General features: G+C 44.8%; 1 protein-coding gene across 4 annotated transcripts in view; it reads right to left on the bottom strand.

Moving 5' to 3' along the window:
* Positions 1-22571, bottom strand: part of CLCN5 (chloride voltage-gated channel 5) — a 98152-nt gene that overhangs the window by 14982 nt on the left and 60599 nt on the right. For 3 of the 4 annotated variants that reach the window (XM_074203202.1, XM_074203199.1, XM_074203200.1), the window contains exons 4-7: positions 10356-10507; positions 2755-2854; positions 1581-1768; positions 462-584 (exon numbers count right to left, since the gene is read on the bottom strand). In XM_074203202.1, coding sequence (XP_074059303.1) covers positions 462-584; positions 1581-1768; positions 2755-2854; positions 10356-10507 — 563 coding nt within the window. Of the gene's footprint in view, positions 1-461; positions 585-1580; positions 1769-2754; positions 2855-10355; positions 10508-16998; positions 17108-22571 lie in introns of those variants that run through there. The other variant, XM_074203201.1, reaches the window with a different exon arrangement.

Here is a 22571-nt window from a genome sequence, read left to right as displayed (position 1 = left end):
AAAGATTCTAATAAAATGCCTTTGTTGGAGAAACAAGCCATTCCAACTTCTTAGGTCTCTGGACATTGAGAAGTTGGCCAGAATCTTCCAAGTAGCAGAGTGTATCTCAGAAAGAGCTGGAGTTTGTCCCTGGCCTGTGCTATGTCTTCCCCCTTATCATCTCTGGGCCTCCACCCCTTCCCCCCATCCCTCCTCTGGCAAACAAGGGCCTTGGACAAAGGGACCCTTGAAGTCTCTGGTAGCTCCAAACTCTCCCTCTAGGATCCTGCACACTACATTGTGTAGATTTTGGATTACACAGTTCCCAGGAGTTAGCCTGGGAATTGAGCCACAGCCTCTCTGACAAAAGAATTTGGGTTGTTCCCAGGTTGGGGATCGCTAGTGGCTTCCAGGTGTCGGGGACTGTTTTCCAGGGGTAAAGAAGATGATCGACAATTTCTTACATAGTCTTAGCAACTCACCTCAGGGATCCCAGAGCCGCAGGCATAGGGTGCAAATACCCTGACAAGGGAGACAGCCAGAAGGGCAAATAGGAGGGCCCAGAGGACATACATGAAGTAATTGAGGATGTAGGCAAAAGCTCCCTGGAACACAAACACACGTTAAGAGAAAATACACGAGAGAGAAAAAAAGAGAGATAGTGAAACAGAGAGAGAAGGCTTAGACTTGAATGAGGTTGTCTGAATCAAGCATGAAACTACTTAGAAAAATGGTTTTTGGGAAAGGTCATGAAGGAGACAGGATCTATGTGAACTCTCAGGAGACACCCTTCCAGAGTTTGAGACAAGAGTACAGAAACACACTGTCAGCTCATTTGGTGAAACCATTAACTTGCCACTGAAAACAAGATGTTTTATTACAGTAAAAACAATTTGGGCTGTCAGTGACCATGAGCTCACCAGGCCCAGAAGCCTTGGAGGCCTCCTCTTAGGGTGTCTCCACTTAAGAGCATTGAACTAGGGCACAAAGAAGGAGCCCCACTGTGATGAGGAAAGAGGCTTCCCTGCTCTAGTGGTGTGAGTGAGGAGGAGAGGTAATCTAGGCCACTTGTTAGCAGCTACCACCATAACAAAGGGTAGAAAAGAAACTTCTTCTGGACAGAAGCCATTAGGAATCCTGGAAAATCTAGCTGGCTGTTGGGAGAATTTCTTTTTTTGGCCTTGCCCTGTGAATATGGTGATGCTGAAGCAAGTTTGAGGCCAGGAGATGGCCCAGGAAGTTCCTGTCATGAAGGGAGGAGCAGAGGAGAGAATGAGCATTTCCCAAGCATCTACTACTTGGAAGAAATACTCTAGAAATACGATGGTAATCGAACTGGTAAAAGAAAGTTACTGAGCTGGGGAGGGGGAGGAGGGGGAGCAGAGGGAATCAAATCTGGCTGGGGGGCATGAGGGAAGCCAGTTCTCAGCTCAGTGGCTGCCATGGGCCAGGTCTACAGCAATGATCTGGGGGAAATACAGGGGACTAAACTACAGGCACAATCTTCGAGGGGTGGGGGAGGTAGGGCGGGGGAGGTAGGGCCCTCCCACTGATGCCCCAGGATGATGTGTCATTGGTCCCTTCCCAGGAAGCTGGGCTACCTCAGACTGGCCAATGATCAGTTCAGACCAGGTGTGCCACTCGATGCACTTATCCCTGTCTTCAAAGGTGACTTCCTCAGAGTTCCAGCAGCAATGCTCATGGTTGAACCAGAAGCCTCTCAGGCAGACTCCTTCCTTCAAGTCGGTCATCCAGTGAGCAGAGATGTCTATCAAGCCAGCCAAGGAACCTGATAGAGGGAAAAGGATTCCGGAGTCATCAGACCCAGTTGCATTTATAGAAGACAAGAGGGAAAGGAACCCAAAGTCTCAGCCAAGTCAGAGCTCTCTTTATACTCTGAACTTCTCAGTCAACATCAGCATCTTCATCTATATCTGGCACCATATGTGGTTTGGCCTTTTTTCTCCAAAACATACAGGGCTCCCAAAAGTCTTTGTGGACCCTGTGGACACTAACTTCCAAAGCCTTGTTCTGACCTCTCCTGACCTTTGAGTCTTAAAAAAAATCACTTACACCACTGGCATCCTCGTGGGACCTTGCTCATATCACAGCACCATTCTGAGAAGGGAGACTGATCCCAGAGGGGAGCAGCTGGACCTGAGGAGTCAGGTGCTCTCCATCTTCTTCTCTGCCCCCATCCCCACTCATTTCTGCTGCCTGGCTCACCATCACCCCCACACCGAAGCTGATATTACCCTCACTAACTTCCACATCCACCTTGAATCTGTCCAACTCCAGCCTTCCAATTCCTCACGTGGGTTGCTGAACTGCTCTACTGGCCACATGTGGGCTCAAACTTTGTCTGCTCTCAGAAATGACTCATTACTGAGAATCTCACCATCTCAGGACATGCTCCTAAATCTGCTCTGCTCAGGTTTCTCCACTGGACAGCCAGGGTCCTGAGGTGCAGTGCCAGTGCCAGTGCCAGTACCAGTGCCACCTCCCCTTCCCTACCAGGAGAGATTATTCCAGCTCTCTCTCAAAAGTTGTCTTTTGGGCAGCTAGGTGGTGTAGTGGATAAAGCACCGGCCCTGGAGTCAGGAGTACCTGGGTTCAAATCCGGTCTCACACACTTAATAATTACCTAGCTGTGTGGCCTTGGGCAAGCCATGTAACCCCGATTGCCTTGCACACAAAAAAAAAGTTGTCTTTTCACTGCATTCAGGCCTTGATCCAAAACAACCAGCCCCGTGCACATGGGAAGATCAACTATACCTGCTAAGAGTCCAATAAGCAGCATCAGCAGCCAGCCAGAAAAAGCATCACTCACACGATGAATAAGGGCCCAGGTAGACTCTTTGCTTTTATTGGTAATCTGAAAAGAAACATCCCACAACAGATTACACACTAGATGGATCCAGTATACTCACTCACTTGCCTTTCTGCCATGCAAGTCACACATTCACTCAAAAACAAAGCAAATCTTACTGTCTCCTAGAAAAGCAGACATACTCTGTTTGTAGTGGCAAAGAATTGGAAATTGAGTAAATTCCATCAATTGGGGAATGGCTTAGCAAACTGTGGTCTATGAATTTCATGGAACACTATTGTTCTATTAGAAACCAGGAGGGGGCAGCTAGGTGGCACAGTGGATAAAGCACCGGCCCTGGAGTCAGGCATACCTGAGTTCAAATCCGGCCTCAAATACTTAATAATTACCTAGCTGCGTGGCCTTGAGCAAGTCACTTAACCCCACTGCCTTGCAAAAAAAAAAACAACTTAAAAAAACCAGGAGGGATGGGAATTCAGGGAAGCATGGAGGCATTTGCACAAACTGATTCTGAGCGAGATGAGCAGAACCAGAAAAACACTGTACACCCTGACAGCAACATGGGGGTGATGATCAACCTTGATGCACTTGCTCATTCCATCAGTGCAACAACCAGGGACAATTTTGGGCTATCTATGATGGAGAATACCATCTGTATCCAGAGAAAGAATTGTGGAGTTTGAACAAAGACCAAAGACTATTAACTTTAATTAAAAAAAAAGACCATTATCTTATTATGTAATTTTGCTCTCTTATACTTTTTCTTCCTTAAGGATCTGATTTCTCTCTCATCACATTCAACTGAGATTAATGTATACCATGGAAACAACAGAATGATTAACAGATGGCTTCTGTGGGGGGTGGGGGGAGGGAAGCAAGAGTAGGGGGAAAATTGTAAAATTTTAAATAAATAAATTTAAAAAATAAATAAAATATTATTGTTAAAAAAAAAAGAAAAGCAGACACAGTTAGACTTAACACCCTTCTTAAAATGCCCCAATTTTTGCCAGAAATTCAAGGCTACACTAGCAGAAGCACCTACAAAGCATGTGCTACATAGGGCTTCAATAAAGTATTCCTACTTCCTAATGTCCCTCACCTCTGTTAAGACCTCCATTCATGATCTACACTTCTCTGCCTAGTTTATTTTCTTCTCTCAGTCTTTCCACCTGTCTCTCTATGGAAAAGAAGATTTAACAATTAAAGCCCTAAGCTTCTGGACTTGCAAAGAGTGAGAGTTTTGTCTCTTCCTTCCCAATTCTAATTCCTTTAATTTCTGTTTTTTCTCTAATTGCTGATGCTAACATTTCTAATACAATATTGAATAGTAGTGGTGATAATGGGCACCCTTGTTTCAACCCTGATCATATTGGGAATGCCTCTAGCCTCTCCCCATCGAGTATAATGCTTGTTGATGGTTTCAGATAGATACTGCTAATTATTTTAGCGAGCAGTCCATTTATTCCTATACTCTCTAGTGTTTTTAATAGGAACGGATGCTGTATTTTGTCAAAAGCTTTTTCAGCATCTATTGATATGATCATATGATTTCTGATAGGTTTGTAACAGTTTTCCTAATATTGAACCAACCCTGCATTCCTGGAATAAATCCTACTTGATCATAATGTATTATCCTAGTGATGACTTGTTGTAATTGTTTTGCTAAGATTTTATTTAGGATTTTTGCATCTATATTCATCAGGGAGATAAGGTCTGTAATTTTCTTTCTCTGTTTTAACTCTTAGTTTCATAGAAAGAGTTAGGCAGAGTTCCATCTTTCCCTATTTTTCCAAAGTGTTTATATAGGATTGGAACCAATTGTTCCTTAAATGTTTGGTAGAATTCACTTGTGAATCCATTAGGCCCTGGAGATTTTTTTTAGGGAGTTCAATAATGGCTTGTTGAATTTCTGCCCTTCATTTTCAAAGAGGTCCAATGACATCAGAGAAGTGATGTCTTGACTTGCTAAATGAATTGGATTTAAGTGAGATCACCACTGTGCAAAGTCACCAGCCTCACTCTATTCTCCAGAGTCATCTGCGTCCAGTGGCAAGAGAAAATCAGGATGACTGGAGATTCTGATCCTGGAAGTAGTGCAAGACCTTGGTCTTTTTAAGCTAAGGTCTTTCCTAGGTCTCAGCTTGTCTTGAGGTAAAAAGGGCCTCTTTCACCTACTCAAAAGAAACAACAAAACCCATAATCTAGGAGGGGAAGACCCTCAGGGTTTTCTGACTAGAACAGAAACAGTTGCTAATTACACTCACTCTGAGCCAACAAAACCCCCAAAATGATCAACTGAGGGTTGAATTGGGACCCATTATTGAATGATTTGAGTTTTAAGGCATAGTCAAATAATTCCATTTGAATTCTAATGTCTGGTTTCCACAGCTCAATTTCAAGAAATGTATATTCTTAGTAAGGCCTTTTTCAGGAACAAAGCAAAAGATGGCTTCATTTGCCTATTCAAAAAAAGAAAAGAAAAAGAAAAAAATCAAAATACAATTAACCACTTAGTAAAAGAACAAAAATTAGTGGAGAAAAGAACTCCTAAAAAAAAGAAAACTCCTTACAAAACAGAATAGGCCAAATGGAAAAGGACGTTCAGAAATCTCACTGAAGAAAATTGGCAAGCATAAGCTAATGATTGAATGACATTATGAAACAATAAAACAAACTCAAAAGAATGAAAAAAATAGAAAATATGAACTCCCTCACTGACCTGGAAGCTTGATCAAGTAGAGATAATTTAAGAACTACTGGACAACCTGAAAGTCATGATCAAAGAAAGAACCTAGACATCATATTTCAAGAAATTATCAAGGAAAACTGCCCTGATATCTTAGATCCAGAGGGCAAAATAGAAATGGAAAAAAATCCACCAATCACTTCTTGAAATACATCCCAAGATGAAAACTGCCAGGAATAGTCAAATTCTCACACCCCCACATCAAGAAGAACATATTGCAAAGCAGCCAGGAAGAAAAAAACTAAGCCAGTTAGAATCACACAAGATTCATTAGCTTCCACATTAAAGGAGCAAAGCGGTTAAAATATGATATTGCAGAAAGCAAAGTAGTTAAGATTACAACCTTACTCAGAACAACCTACTCAGTAAAACTGAGTATAATCTTTCAGGGGGAAAATGGATATTTAATGAAATAAATGGCTCTCAAGCATTCCTGATGAAAAGACCAGAGCTGAGTAGAAAATTTTACATTCAAACAGATGAATCACCAGAAACATAAAGTAATCATAAAGGACTCAATAAAGTTAAACTTCCCATATTGGAAGATGATACATGTAACTCCTAAGAACTTTATCATTATTAGGGCAATTAAAAGGAGTCTACATAGACAGAGGGCATGGGTGTGAGTCAATTATGTTGGAATGATCTCCAAAAAGGGGGGGGTGTCGGGGGTCGGCCCTGACCGCCTGGGTGGATAGGACCTACCCGGGAGTGAGGTCAGACCAACCCAGAGAAGACACGGCTCCTTAAGGGGAGCAGTGGCTTCGCCTGGTTGGCCTGTGTCGCTTGCTCCAATCGGGTGGTAGGTTCTGCCCTCGGGGCGGATTGGGGTGGCAGCCCGGAAATAACTCCCTATATTAACCAGCGCCCTGAGCTATTCGGGGGATCCCTCTGCACCTAATAAAACATATGCCTCCTGAAGACGTGTCTGCCTGAGTCCCTCCTCGCTGATCCCCGGGGGAGGGAAAAACCGGGGACGCCCGATGCAGTGCCCACTGAGGAGCTCACTCGGGGGTCCGGGGAAGAAGACCCCGGAGAGAACGGGATGAAAAAGAGAGGTGCATTGGAAGAATAGGGGAAGGGAGAAGCAGAATGGGGAAAATTTTCTCATTCATAAAACAGAAACTGATAACAGAATGGATTAGAAACCAGAATCCAACAATTGTTTGCAAAAGACATGCCTGAAATAGAAAAACACACAGTTAAAATTAAGGGCTAGAGAAGAATCTATTATGCTTCAGCTTAAACAAGGCAGAGGTAGCAATTATGATCTTAGACAAAGTGAAAATAAAAGCAGATCTAATTAAAAGATATAATCAGAGAAACTACATTTAGGTAAAAGGTACCACAGACAATGAAGTAACATCAAAAAATTTTAAAGCAAGCTTTCTGAAAAGTTGTTTCTCAAATATATACTGAATAAACAGCTGTGTCAAATTTATAAAAATAAGAGCTATTCCCCAACTGACAAATACTCAAAGGATATAAACAGGAAGTTTTCAGAAGAAGAAATCAAAGCTCTCTATAATCACATAAAAAATACCGATTATAGAGAATTGCAAATTAAAACAACTCTGAGATATTACCTCAAAGTCATCAGAAATGATAAATGCTAGAGGGGATAAGGGAAAAATAGGTACTAATGCACTATTAGTGAGCTGCTGTTTTTTGTTGTTTGTTCTTTGTTCTCAAAGAAGACCAAGACAAGGTGGCTAGGTGGCGTAGTGGATAAAGCACCAGCCTTGGAGTCAGGAGTACCTGGGTTCAAATCTGGCCTCAGACACTTAATAATTACCTAGCTGTGTGGCCTGGGCAAGCCACTTAACCCCATTTGCCTTGCAAAAACCTAAAAAAAAAAGAAGACCAAGACATCAGGGAGGTGATGCCATGACATGCAAGTGTATTAGATTTAAGTGAGAGTTGTGCAAAGTCACCAGTCTCACTTTACCCTTAGGAGTCAAATGGGTTCATGAGTCAGATATGGATCAGGACAAATGGAGATGGCCCTGGTTGCAGGGAGACACTTAGGCCTATAAAGCCTTCAAGGTCACAACATGAGTGAGGCAACATCCATTCAATTTGGAACTATGCCCAAAGGGCTATAAAAAGGTGTATAACCTTTGATCCAGCAATAGCACTACTAGGCATGTATTCTAGAGTTCAAAGAAAAAGGAAAAGGGTCTATATATACAAAATTATTAATAGTAGCTCTTTTGTGGTGATAAAGAATTGGAAATCAAGGGAGTGATCATCAATTGGGGAATGGCTGAACAAGTTGTGGTATATGATTGTAAATAAGTTAGACTGTTCCATAATAAATAATGAGAGGGCTGATTTCAGAAAGACATGGCTAGACCTATATGAACTAATGCAAAGTGAAGTGAGAAGAACCGGGAGAGCATCTGTGCACAGTAACAGCAATGCTGTAATACTGATCAACTGTGAAAGATTTGGTTATTACAATGACCTAAGACAATTCCAAAGAACTCATGAAAAAAATGCTATCTACCTCCAGAAAGAAAACTGATAAAACTCTGAAAATTGAAAAATAATTTTCCCTTGTATTCTTTTTTAAATTGTTTTTAAAATTTTATTGAAGACAATGGGGTTAAGTGACTTGCCCAAGGTCACACAGCTAGGTAATTATTAAATGTCTGAGGGAGGATTTGAACTCAGGTCTGCCTGACTCCAGGGCTGGTGCTCTATCCACTATGCCATCTAGCTGCCCTGAAAAATAATTCTCTCTTGCATTTTTGAAATATGGCTAATATAGAAATCTGATTTGTATGATTTCACATGTATAATTGATATCATTTGCTTGTCTTCTTTAGATAGGAGAAAGGGACAAAATTTGGAACTCAAAATGTAAAAAGGAAACAATGCTAAAAAATAAATAATAATTTAACCCCTCCCAATTTGGCACAACTGTGCAAGGTTTCCTCCTGCTTGAGTTGATCTGTTATCCCAGGCACTTGAAAAAAATTTTTTAATTTTTTAATTTTTTTTGCTTAGTAATATTTTTTTCCCAAAGACGTGTAAAGATAGTTTTCAACATTCATTTTGGTAAGCTTTTGAGTTCCACATTTTTTCCCTCCCTCCCTCCCTTACCTTCCCCTGTCCTCAAGATGGCAAGCAATCTGATATAGGTTATACACATAGAATCATGTTAAATGTATTTCCACTTCAGTCATGTAGAGAAAGGAGAAAGAGAACAAAAAGGGAAAAGCCATGAGAAAGAAAAAACAAAGTGAAAACAGTTTGCTTTGATCTGCATTCAGACACCATAGTTCCTTCTTTAGATGTGGATGGCATTTTCCATTTGGAACTGTCTTGAATCACTTGCTGAGAAGAGCGAAAGCTATCTGAGCCAATCATGGTACAATGTAGTGGTCTCCTGATTCTGCTCGCCTCACTCAGCATTGGTTCATGCAAGCCCTTCTAGGTCTCTCAGCAATCCACCGGCTCATCTTTTCACTCTTAAAACTTTGTATAACACTACAAACAGACACCAATTACTCCCAATAATTTGAAAAATCAGCTTTCAAAACCAAAGCTGGCATAATAATTTGGAATGAGAAATCCTTGATCTCATTTAGCAGTAGTGAAGCCAACCCTAAAATGGGGAGGGTTAGGCATACACTGACAATCACAAAAAGGACTATGGCCTTGAATGGTCTTTCATGCTTGTAAACTCACTCCATTGTTCTTTGATCATTGGACAAAGAAGTTGGAGTTTTTATTAAAGGTTATTGAACAGTGAATAGAAAATCTTCCTGCAGAAAGTTCCACTTGGTGATGGGTCATGTGGTGAAGGGCCTCCAAAACCCCCAGTACATGTCCATAGATCAGGGACAAAGGTGAAATTATTCCTGTCCAGGAAAATGCCTCTCCTCTGGGCAGAGGGCTAGAAGAGATGCCCATTTTAGAAAAGAAACTCGCCTGATGCTCAAGGACCAGGAGCTAGGGGAATGCTAGAGGAAACCCCTGATGCACAAGCAGCATAATCTGAAGGTACTATTTCAAAAGGGAAGAACATTGTCCTGGTGGGAGTCAAGGAGAAGCATCCAGGAAGGCCTGGGCCATGGGTTTGTTTGGATGACATCTGAACTCCCTCGTACTAATTTAATGAAATTCTAAAAACGAAAAGTGATTCACCTGATGTATAAAAAATGTAAGGAAATATTCTTAATTCTAATGGGAAATGTGATTCTTTTAGTAGTAAGACATTTGATGGAGTCTTCACAATGGATTCCTAGTGTCCTAGTGACAAATTACGATTTTCCCACTCATTAAGAGACTCTCTGCAAACAACATTTTCAGCACCTGTGAAAATCCAATATTCCAATATTATGTTTGAAGCAACTGAAGCAAGGTCTGAAAGTCATTCAAAAGTCAATCAAAGCACCTGGAAAGCCATAACCAAGGGAGCACAAAGCTCTCTATGCTCCACGCATTCCACTGTCATATGCTCCCATTTCCACAGACTTCCAGGCATTCACGTTAGTCAGATATGTCTCAGGGGAAAAAGAGGCGTCACTGAACAGAAATGGTTCAGGACAAAAGACACCCCACAATATGCACACAGACATCCCCCTCAGATGAAGAAAGGGTGAATCCAGTGGCAGGCATTCTATCATGAAAAAGAATTGAAGGGTGACATTTTTTTATGGTCTTTCACCTGAAGAGGCTAAGGAAGGCCAGAGTACTAAAATTCAAGGAAAGGGAAAGTACATGATCAAACTTTTCTTTATTCCTATCAGCTCCCCATCAGAAAACCATGCCCCACCATCCTTGCCATACCTCTCGGTGCCTGTCTCGGTCTCTGGATTTCTCTCGCACCCAGTCAATGGTATTAAAATCTTCATAGGTCCCCACTCCGGGGATTGGCTCCTCTAAGAAGTCCATCATCTTATTGGGAACATTCAATCCTCCTCCATTATAGGACATGAATTCTGGGGAGAAATAAACATATTCGTACTAGTTGGTTTCTCAATAATCAGCAAACTTGTATCATATGGCTCCTGTGTTCCCAGCACCATGCCAGGCAGTGGCCAGCAGACCCAAGTACAAAGAGGAAAACAAATCTGATTTATGAGAAGCTGGTATTATCCAGCAAACAAGAGGAAAATCTACACAAAGTTACACTTTTGGGGAAATGAGCCATGAAATCACTTCCATGGTCTGTGTCAGAATGGGGTAAGAAGAGTTTAAACTTGGCTATCAGCAAGATGTTACCAAAAGGATCCAACAGGGAGATTCAAGGAGGCAGGAAAATTGGGAGGGGTACACATGTTTGGATAGTAATTGTCTTACTGGGAACCACCAACAACAAAAAAAAAGAAGGGGTAACATTTTACATAAACACTTTGAACATAGTGAAGTCAAGAAGGCCCCAACCTCTACCATTCCAAGTCTTCTGGCTTTGTCCTATCCCGCTCACTGTCTTGCTGGCTCTTGCCCTCTGTGTGTTCCACTCAGCTCTGGCACCAGAGAAGGCTTTCCATATTACCTCGGAGGTTTCATTTATCACCATTTTAGTGGTATCTTAGAAGATTGTAATCTTCAGCCAGTCTCCAATAGCTGCTCATAAGAGCATTCCCAAATTAGAAATGACAATTGTTAATATTCCTGTTGAGACCCAGGAATTTACAAGGGAAGCATTGAATCACAAAATCCACTTGGTCTGGTGCTCTCCAAAGCACAAGACTAATTAGTTTTTTTTTTTTGTTTTTTTGTTTTTTTTAGGATTTTGCAAGGCAAATGGGGTTAAGTGGCTTGCCCAAGGCCACACAGCTAGGTAATTATTAAGTGTCTGAGCCCAGATTTGAACCCAGGTACTCCTGACTCCAAGGCCAGTGCTTTATCCACTGTGCCACCTAGTCGCCCCACAAGACTAATTGTTGACCCAAGTTCCTAGATTTCAATCAATTCCTAGCCTGCCCTGATAGTGATCTGGCCATACCTTCATCCTCACTGTTGTATCTCAGAAGAGGGGCTACACCCTTCCAAGAGCAAGAGATTCTTGGGAATTTCCCTTTGACCACAAGCTCTCCCATTCTCACTCTTACCTTTCATTGTGTGGATGATTTTTCCACTCCATCTCCCAGGCTCTGATTTCATTTGCTTTCACCACTCAACATGGTACCACAAGGCCTGTCCTGACTGCAGACACCTTGGCTCACTTCACCCCTTCAACTTTTCCTAGGACCTACTCTGCAAATCCTCAGCCATGAGTAGCAGAAAGGACTTGCTCAGGGTCACACATCTAGGAAGTATCAGGCTGGATTTGAACTTAGAAAAATGAAGCTTCCTGACTCCAGGTCCAGGGCTCTATCTACTGCTTCACCTAGCAGTCCCATAATTCCAGCTATACTTTAGCAAATAAGACACCAAACATAGAAGCCAGATCAAGTAACAAAGGAAGGGTGCAAAATCATGACCTGCAAGAGGTTCCTCTTAGCACTCTAAAGTTGGTGGTGGGGTGGGATGGAGAAGAGGGGCCAAAGAAGGGCCAAGCTTGAGACTTGAGATAGGCAGATGGGGGATCCAGTCAAAGTTCTTCCTGTTTTTTAGCTTCTTACAGGCAGAGGTAGAAGGGAGCAAGGAATCTAATAAACAGCTGAGATAACTCAGCCACCTGGACAAGTTCAAGTCACTGTGTCTAGACCAACTACTTATCAGGGGCCTAGATAAACTGCATCATAGCCAAACACCTTGATTTGATGAGACAGGAGCGTGAAGCCTCAGGACTGAGAAATGGTAAATGTTTGCCTAATTTTCAAAAAAGGGAAGCAGATGAAGCTTGCAAACTCTAGGCCAATGGACTTGACTTTGATTCTTGGCAAAAGTCTAGGCTACAATGGGGATGGCAATCAAGAATGGGCCACAACACAGAGCAGGCAATGTGTAAGCTATGTCTTTGCCATTACCTTGGTTGGTCTAGGTAGATTTTTATAGCGCATAGGACAAATTTGATATAGAGCTGCAAGTTTGACAATGGTAGATTTGGAATTAGGTGAATAGCTATACAGTCATGAATGAAAGATTCAATGTCAGCTTGAGATTCAGTCTCTAAGGGATCAGTACTATGCAAGAAGGGCCCGAAGAACAGAGGCAACTAGTGCTGCCTAGACAGTGCACAGAAGTCTGGCTCTGGAGGTAGGAAGCTATGATTTCAACCACTGACCAGATGGGTGATCCTGGGCAAATTACTTACCTTCTGTGCCTCTGCCTCAACTGTTAAATGGGAAAAGAAAGGCACCAACCTCCAAGATTATGAGGGTCAAATGAAATGAGATTTGTAAAAGCATTTTGCCAGACTTCAAGTACTAGATTAGACTATAGTAATGCTAGGCAGCTGTTGTTATTAACTGAGATCAGAAAAGGCCTTCCTTGGGTAAGAAGGAACATCTGAGCCAAGGCTTGAAAAAAAAATGAGGCATTCTGAGAAGCCTGTCAGAAGGAACAGTGTGGAATCAGTCAGGAAAGTGAAGCTGGAGTATGATTTAGAAAGGGTTTTAGATAGCCTAACTAAAGAATTTACATCTTATCCTAAAGGCTAGAGGGAACCACTGAAGTTTCTTGAGCACTATAGATGACAAGATGAGGCCTATGTATTAGGAAGATCAGCTACATGACCTTACTAGCTTCCTTTAAGCTTTAGAACAAGTACTGTTTTGAGGCCTTTCAGGGTTCCCCCAGCTGCTAGCGCTCACCTGAATAACTTTGCATAAATGTTGTACTTAATTGTGGATACATTGTTTCCCCCAGGAGAATGCAATCCCCTTGAGGGTAGGGATTCCTTCCTTTTTAATCTTTATATTCCTGGGGCCAAGCATGGTACCTGATACACAGTAGGTGCTTTAATAATTGCTTATTTAATTGACTAAAGAGGGGGAAAGCTGGGGGTGGTGACAAGAGCACATCTACTCAGTTCTGAACTCCAGGGAAAAGACTTGGACTGCATCTATGGGTCTGGGAAACATCTGTAGACAGACCATAACCAAACCTACAGCAGCTGAGGTCATCGAGAGTTGGTGCAGAGAGGGGCCAGGACAGAGACTTTGGGGACATTCATAGTTAGGGTCACCAGGGGGCCCTACAATGGACAGAGCCCTAGGCCTGGAGTCAAGAAGACTCCTCTTTCTGAGTTCCAATCTGGCTTCAAATACTTACTAGCAGTGTGACCCCAGATAAGTCACTTCACTCAGTTTGCCTCAGTCATCTGTAAAATAAGCTGGAGATGGAAATGGCAGACTGCTCCAGAATCTTGTCCAAGAATAGTCTGACACAACTGAATAACAACAAAATAGAGGATGAGACACACAGATGTCAACCCAGGAAAGAGTGAGGAATGGTCAAATAAGCAAGCAAGAAGAGAACCAACCAAGCAGTGGCAAAAAAAAACCAAGGAGAAGAGTATCTGGGGGATGCTGTGGAAGGAGGAGGGCTGAAGACAGGCCATTGTACCAATCTCTAACAAAGTCCCTGCTCATGGTGAAGCCAGGCTGCAAGAAGAGATAAGTGAATGGAGACCACATAGGGAATCAAAAGTGCAGGTCACATAAGAGTTTGGTTATGGAAGGGAGAAGAGATATAAAATATAGGCAGTATCAAAAGGGGGGGGGTGATATTTGGCCATGTTAACAGGCAGCAGATGAGTGAGTAGATCGGGACAGCTGGAAGATAATTCAAGACTGAAAGGGGATAATTAAAGAAGTGATGGAATCTAGGGCACAAGGAGAGGGTGTTGACCTTGGTGAGGAGAGGGGTGAGTGGTGAATTATGATAAGGAGTTTTGAGATTAGAATAAAGAGAAAAGACTCTCTTTCCTCAATAAAGTATGAGGTGATGTTCTTTGTTGAGAGGAAAGGGTGGGGCATAGTACAGTGGGAGGCCACAGGAGGGATGAGAAAGTTGAAAAAAAACTGCTATAGGGGCAGTTAGATGACAAAGTGGATAGAGCACCAGCCCTGTAGTCAGGAGGACCTGAGTTCAAATCCAGCCTCAGACACTTCATAATTGCCTAGCTGTATGACCTTGGGCAAAATCACTTAACCCCACTGCCTTAATATATAAAAAAAATTTTAAGCTGCTATAGGCAGTGCCATGGTCAGGTCAGTGTCAAAAATCTTAACAGTAGTAAGAGCCCATCAGAGAACATTCCTTTTGTAGGGGCTCTACTCAGTAAGGTTGTTTTCTTGTAGTACCATTTGGTATATGAGGGGCAGAGAAGGTTGAATGGGGGTGTGGGGGGGGTAAGTTTAAATATGGGTTCAAGTTTGGGAAATGAATACTACAGAATCCTAAACCTAGAGCTGGAAGGGATCTCAAGGGTCATCTTGTCCAATCCCTTCATTTTACAGATAAGGAAAACGGAGGCTCAAGGAGTTGAAGTGATTTGTCCAAGTTCACACGAGTCAGAAATTAGAATTTGAACCCAGGCCCTCTGACATCCAAGTCAAAGATCTTTTCAGTGTACCAAACTACCTCCCAGGGGAAGGATAATAGCCTCAGGGAATCTTGAGGGGTAGAGGGCTGGAAGTTCTCAAAGGGGACAAGGAATTGGTCTAGGAAGAGTGAGAGTCAGCAAGAAAAAAAAAGAATAGAAGGCTTATAGTAAAACAGGCATTTCAGAGTTCTTGATAGTGGTTGAGGTGAAGGGCACAACCACCACTATCTCTGTCTGTGGTCAGGCGAGACCAGGGCTTCTGAGTGGAGAAGAAGGATAAGAGTCATGCTCCATGGGGTTTCAGAGCCTCAGAGAAAGGTGGGAGCATGACTGGGTCACTAAATGATGATGGGGAGGCCTGCTGGTGGCACCAGACGCTCCAAGAGTAACTAACTCTGCTCTGGTCCAACGTGGTGGGCACTAGAAGAGAAAGTATAACCAGTTCCAAAGAGGAAACACCTGTCTCCTGGGAGAAACCAAAAGATGAAAAGAGGAGCAAAAGAAAAAGAGAGCTAAGGGGAAAGAGTATTCTGATCAACCAAATTCCAGAGGGCACAATGGGAGAAGGAAGCAAAGCTGGAGAGGAGAGAGGGGAGGGGCAGCAGTGGTGGCAAATGGAGATAGATGGAAATGAGAGACTGAGTGGAAATGAGAGACTGAGAATGAGTGGTAGCAGGGGAGGGGGTGATGATTGACTCTGTATCACTAGGATTAGGAGAGCAGGAGGTCGGAGTTTGCTAACCTTAGTTTAGGACATGGATTTTCAGGATCTTTGGGTTGGGTCCCCCACCTCAAAAGTCCTGTGCAGGCAGACTGGGCCTGCCTTCAGTGACCCTTTCTAGAGATGAAGTCCTGAAGGCCAGGGGTGGAGAGGCTGGGCCCAGGTCAAATACCACAAAACTTGCTTTTTTCCCTTGTTTGGTGGTGGTTGCATTGAGTTAGAGCAGAAGGATGGTGGAATCAAGGGCAGGCAGGTGAGGGAGGGGCTGGAGAGGGCAGCAGGCTCCCGGAGAGGGCAGCAGGCTCCCGGAGAGGGCAGCAGGCTCCCGGAGGGGACAGGCCCAAGAGCCGCCACACTTTCCCTGTTGTGAACCTGATGCAGCATTAGCCCTGGCACTGTGGCCACTCTGCAGATGCGAGTCCACACGGCAGTGAGCTCACCCCTGGAGGAAGGACACGAGCTGGCTGCCTTTCCCAGCTCCCTAGTGGCTTCCTGGCTGCTTTTCCCAGCTCCCCAGCATGCATGGGAGAGGGACAGGCCAAAGGTCCAATCCCCTGGGCCCAGCAGAGGAGAAGTTAATCTTAAATGTCCAAAGCAAAGTCCTTGCAGCTTCTGGCAAAGCACCTGCCTCAGAGGAAGGCTGCACTTACAGTCGGGTCAGGCCCCAGAGATGGTGATAAGGATAAGCTGCTTCTGACTGATAAAAAACAAAGGCGGGGGGGGGGGGGGGGGGGGGGGGGCGGGGCAGGCAGGCTCCCTGGACTCTGGCTCTGCATTTACATGCAAGCCAACACAAACTCCTCAGGCTCCCAAATCCACTAGAAAAAAGGAGCAAGGCTCTGCTTCCATTCCCATGGGTTTCAGATTTCTCATTTCATCGCAGGCAAAGGATCCTGAGAAATTGATTTGTGAAAAGCATTGGCCAGCTTTCTCCTCCGATCCCCATGATGTACCAGACAAACGTATAAGAATTTCTGACTGACTCAAGATGAAATGAAGCCCCCCCTCCCCGCTTCCCCATTTGGACAGACAGTAGTAGCAGCAGCGGGAAGTCCCCTCACCCCCAAGAAAGGATGACTTCAGTCAGTAACTTGAGCTTGGCATCATCCCTCCTGGCATTTTCAAGGCAGAAGAAAACAAATTTTCTGACCATTTGATCCCAGTTCCTAAATCTGAGCTCCTGCTGAGTAGTGGCCACACTTCCCTCCAGACCCCCGGGCTATACAGGGTTCTCAGGGGTGCTGGGTGGGGGGCCCCAAGTGTCTGCTTACCTTTCCTGGGTCTGCTCCAAGCGAGAGCCTGAGCCTGCTACTGCAGGCTGCATGGTGCTGCCGAGTGGGCAGGCCAGCAGGCGGCTGTGCACTCCCAGCAGAATGAACGTCTGCCCGCCCGGGCGGATCAGGGAAGAAGAGCACTTGCAGTCTCCCAGGAGCCAGCTACCCTCCAGAACCCCAGCCCCCAGCCCTCCACTGTGATGTCATTGGCTGGCTCACGTGAACAGACCCCCTTGGACCAGCCTGGGGAGAAGGAGGCTTGTTCCCAAAAGGGAAACCTTAAAGTTATAGTTTCAATTAGAAGGTACAAGGCACCAACCAGCAGCTTCCCACCACCTCAGGCCGCTGCTTCCCAGTCAAAGAGAAGGCCCCGAGAGAGCAGGGAGGGAAGTAACATGAGCTACAGGCGCTCCTCAAGAAGAGCGCCAATATTTACTACTGAGAATGCAGGCTGCCTTGAATGGGCTGAGCTGAACCAAACTTCACATCTGCAAATCTCGCAACTCAGGAAGGATTTTGCAAGCTACAAAACTGTCCAGAGGCAGAGGACCATGAAGGACAGGAGCACCAAACATTCCACCCAGATGGTCGTCCTTAATTCCTCCATTTCCATCAAAATTGTTATTTCATTCGACCAGAAGCAACAAAGGCATATGGTATTCTAAGCAGGCAGAATATTACCAGTAACCCAGGAGGAAAGGGAACAAAAATAACCAAGGCCACAGATGCCTGACCAAGATGGTGGATCTGTCACAAAACCAGAGCCATGGAGATGAGAGAAGCAGCCAGCTGTGCCATGTCCCCTGATGCCTACAACACTGAGGAATGGCACTAACAGGGGGTTCCTCTACAAAGACCACTCTAAGGAAAGCCAGGGAGAGAAGGAAGAGGTTGAGCTCTCTGTTCTCCTCTGGGTCCATCCAAAGTCAGAGGGCCCATGGCAAAAAGACTGATGAGCTACCACCTGGGCTTGGGTGGATCCGAAATGCTAAGAAGCCAGCTGCCTGCTGAAATGTACCAAGGGCTCAACTAGCACAATGGAGGCCTGTGTTACCTGTCTACCTCACCATTCTCAATGACATTATGCAAAAAGATTTGAAGGCTCACAGAAGTACAAGAGGGTTTGGGGTTTTTGCTTTTTCTGTACCTGTTTTTGAATAGACTATAATTTTAATAATATGCTGCCCTTTCTGAAGTCAGAGAGAGAGATAGTGGGAGAACTAGTGATGGAGACAGACCCATCATGTTAGGACAGGAAAGTTCAGCAGGCCCTTAGTTCTCCTGATGAAGGTATGGGTAGAAAATCCTTCTGGGAACACTTCAGAGTTCTAAGAGTCCACGGTCAGTTCCTGAGGGAGAGGCCACAGCCTCCTGAAGGTGAGAAGCACTTGAAGTGAGTGAGCTCTCTTGAACAAATATTCCTGGCTCTCCAAGTAGTGCTGTGAAACAGAAGCCCCAAATGGGGCCAGAGGGAAATCACAGAGAACTCACTTTGCTAATGTCACAAGGGCCAAACCATAAACAGACAGGGTGACAGGCAACAAAGCAGAAATGTGTCCTCAGGTCTGCAAAAGAACAGGTTTATATATTAACTCTCAGCATTAGGGCCTGTCCCTCCTGCCACAGCAAGGCCAAACTGAAACTACAAGAACACATCCACTGAAAATAGAACTCAAGGGGTCAAGATGTCACACTTCACTGGGTCTTCAAGGTCATCAAGTTCAGTTGAGGAAACTGAGACCCAGAGGGGAGAAAGGATGGAATATGACCATCTGTACAAACCCGGAAGGAAATTCATGTCTGTATAAAAGACCTTAGCCAACCTGAGATCTAACTACATAGGAATGACATGGTTTTGAACCAGAAGACTTGCACTTGACAAGCCACTTCTAGGATCACCTCCAGATCTCCTTGGGGTCTGCCTCAGGGAGTTCCAGCCCCAAACAATCAGCTTGCTTTCATAGCAGTTACCTCATTTTTATGCAAAAAGGGGTGACCTGCAAGGAACCCATATCTGCCTCCATCATTCATCAGCCTTGACCTTTATTGCCCTGGGGTCATTTTTCCAAACTCAAAATTGTTCCCACAGAGGTCCAGAGTCTCACTGGCCTTTTCAAAGCTTTGCCACAACAAAGGGGGATTCCTGAGAACCAGCCCTGGGATCCCAAAGGACATCTCTAGAGAATGATCTAGGCTAGAGGACAGAGAGGGACCCATCTCAAATGAGCCAGAACCCAGGCTGATTGGGTCTCCTGAAGCTGAACCCAGTTCCCCATCTGTCCCAACTTGTTCTGCATGACTGAAGGTCAATCTGCAGAGATGGCTCCCCCTTCTCTGACTGCCTCAGAAGGAGCCATTGTCACATATTAACCTGCTCACAGCTTGTTCTTAGGCTCTTTGACTTGTAGTGGGGAGGAAGCAGGGCAGTCTTGTCACTTATTGGCCTAAATCAGCCCACTAAAGTATTTGGAGGGGGGAGGGGCATAACAGTGAATGAATTTATTATCATTGCCAAGCTGGCACTCTTAGATTCAGAAAACTTTGGGGCTACCAAGAGAACAGTGTCCACATCAACAACAACATGGTGAGATGATCCACCTTGATGGAAGCAGCTCCTCTCAGCAGTTCAGAGAGCTGGGATGACCGTATTAGGCCGGTTCCAGACAATGTTATCTCCATCAGGAGGAAGAAAAACAGATCAAAATAAAACACCAACCCTTCTGAATCTGCTGAAAACTTTATAAAAATGATCTCTTCTGTGGCTCTTTCCTTAATCCTAATTCCTCAAGTGGGAAAATGACTAATCTGCAAACATGTTTGTCAAAATATGTATGTACCATGTTTACCTGACTGTTCACAGCTGGGGGGAGGGGTGGGAAAGGGGGGGGATTTTGTAACTTAAAAATATACATGTGCATTTGGATGAAAATCAGTAAATAAATTTTTTAAAAAAGGAAACTTTGAGGGGCAGCTAGGTGGCGCAGTGGATAGAGCACCGGCCCTGGAGTCAGGAGTACCCAAGTTCCAATCCGGCCTCAGACACTAAATAATTACCTAGCTGTGTGGTCTTGGGCAAGCCACTTAATCCCATTGCCTTGCAAAAAACTTTAAAAAAAAAGGAAACTTTGGAACTGAAGATGATCATAGTTCACTCCTCTCATTTTACAGATGGGGAAACTAAGGCTCATAAAGGAGGTGATTTAGTCAAGGTCACCCGGTTAGTTAGTAGCTTTGTTCTTGAGAACTACCAATGTTTGCCCAGTCTGCTCAGTACCAGCTCAGTGTGGCAGGGCCATTGGAACATGGGCATGAACTTAATTCTGGGTCCATTATGAATGAGCTGATTAATGGTACTTATTGTCACCGGCTTTCAATCATGGACAACGTGAAAGTCCTCCAGGACAGGAGGAGTATTTCAGAAAACTGACTGCATTCTTCCCACCAAGATGGAAACCCTCTTAATGGAAATTGCTGCATCAGCCTTGGGGAGATGCTGATAGTGGCTGAACAACAAGAAGCAGATTCATCACTTCAATGAAAGGGTTCTCATTGGGCTTGGCCGTTTAAGAAGACTGACTTGATTTGAACATGTGGGCAAAGGGAAATATTCTTAATCAAATACAGTGTGTTTTTTAGAATGGTACCATCTGGCACCCACTGTAGACCGTCTGCTGGGGGACTGAATCCAGAGAGAATCCTGGGGTCTAAGGGGGCGGAGGGACAGCTGCTGAGCCTGACCACTTGGTCATCTCCAAAAGACAGAGTGCTTTTGGGCCCTCTTGAGATCTTCCCTCACAAACCAGCTGCTCTGAGGGTCTGCTCTGCAAGGGTATGCTCTGAGCAGGAAGGTCCCAGCTGTATTCCTTCTGCCCTCCTGCATGGGATGCTGCTCCCTAGCTGTACCAGGAGTCCTGAGCTCCCCTCTACTAATTGTTAGAGGGAGGGTTTGTTACCAAAACCAGCTAATCCCAACCCCACCCCAAATGCCCCCTCTCTCCTTACTCCTTCCCCATCACCAGCAACAATCAATTTTAAGAAGACTTTCTACGTTATTGAAATCTGCTCCTAGCAAGTGGATTCCCCATACCTTGGGCCCAATGACTCCCCATTCTGCTCAGCCCTTTTATTTGTCACTACTTCCAAAGACCAAGTACCCTGGGCTAACAGGCTTTAGCACTTCCAAGACCAAGACTGACCTTGGGTCTCAGGAGCTACAGGGAGGCAGACAAGCAGTCCCAGGCCCAGGGAGCTCCACCCAATAGCAGCTGCTGAGAACAACTGTGGGAAGACAGGCAACCTATACAGGTATATAGGTTAGAGCCAGAATTTTCATGAAGGAAAAAAAAGTCACTCAAAGGGGCCAGCCTATAGCCCTTGCTATGTGGTAAGTGCCTGAAGACGTGTGTAGAAAACCCAGCCTCTTTTCCCAAGAATAAACCTAGAATTCTGTTTTCTTTTCATCCGTTAACAGACTTACTGGCCTTCTGTCCCAGCTTGTACAGTTCGGCCACAAGCAGTTGCCTTTGTGGTCCAAGAGGTCACCCAGGAGCATATGGGGTGGCCACCTCCCTCCTTGAAGGGCTTATCCTAGGGCAGGAACCCCCAGTGTTCTCAAGGGGGCAAAAGGCAGCTCCTCTGGCCAAGGACCCCAGGGTGGACGTGATCTCCCCACCGTGGACTACCTACCACCACTGAAGCTGCTCCGCTGTGGTAAAATATTGAGTGAAGCCAGGGAGGGCAGAGGCCGATTAGGCCCTTAGACCAGGGCCTCCCAGGAGAGCTTGGAGGAACTCCTTGCTGTGTCTCCATTAAAAGGAGGAAAGTGTTTGTGGCAGGAGAGGGGGAAGGACCCTGGGGTGGGGGGGAAGCTGTAAAAGTTACATGGGATTGCATGTGAAATGACTTGATGTTCTTAAGAGAAAGATGCTTTCATTTAAGAAATTTGGGATCTCAGTTTGAAGGATGGAATCAAAACCAGAAAAGGCTCATTTGCTGCATTCACTGAGTCCAGGAAAAATATATGGTGAGGGGGCCAGGAAAAATCAATATTGGAGCAACTAGACCAGAAGGTTCCATTCAAGTCCAAAAACTTCACAACGGCTCTTTAGAAGCTCAGCCCTCCTCCCCACCAAGGTCAATGAAGGCATTTACCCCATTTCTCATTCTGTTCTCCTGTCACATGGTGCTGCAGCAGTCCAGACTGCAGGGAAGGTTCAGCTCAACCCCCACCCCCGAAACTCTGGGAGGCCAGGCCCAAGGCCCAGGAACAGAAAGAGAGAGTGGAATGAAGGGGCCCTCAGGCAAAGTCGTGCCCAGATACTGTCATGAGGGGCTGAGGGTGTGGTGACTTCAAGGGGAATCCGTTCATTCACATGTCTGTGGCTATCAAGTGGTTGTCACCTGTTTTCGGGTGCTCTGGGCTCAGTTTAGACCCCAGAAGATCTGGGAGCACTGAATGCCAGATGGGCAAAGTCCTGAAAGATTGTCTGGGTTAAGCCTCTCATTTTTATAGAGGAGAAAACTGAGGCTCAGAAAGGTCCAGTGATTTGTCCAGGGAACAGAGCTGTGCC

Source organism: Macrotis lagotis, chromosome X (genome assembly GCF_037893015.1).
Source record: "Macrotis lagotis isolate mMagLag1 chromosome X, bilby.v1.9.chrom.fasta, whole genome shotgun sequence".
Taxonomy (NCBI): Eukaryota; Metazoa; Chordata; class Mammalia; order Peramelemorphia; family Peramelidae; genus Macrotis; species Macrotis lagotis.
Note: the sequence above shows the minus strand (reverse complement) of the source record. Positions and strands in the feature narration are given on the sequence as shown.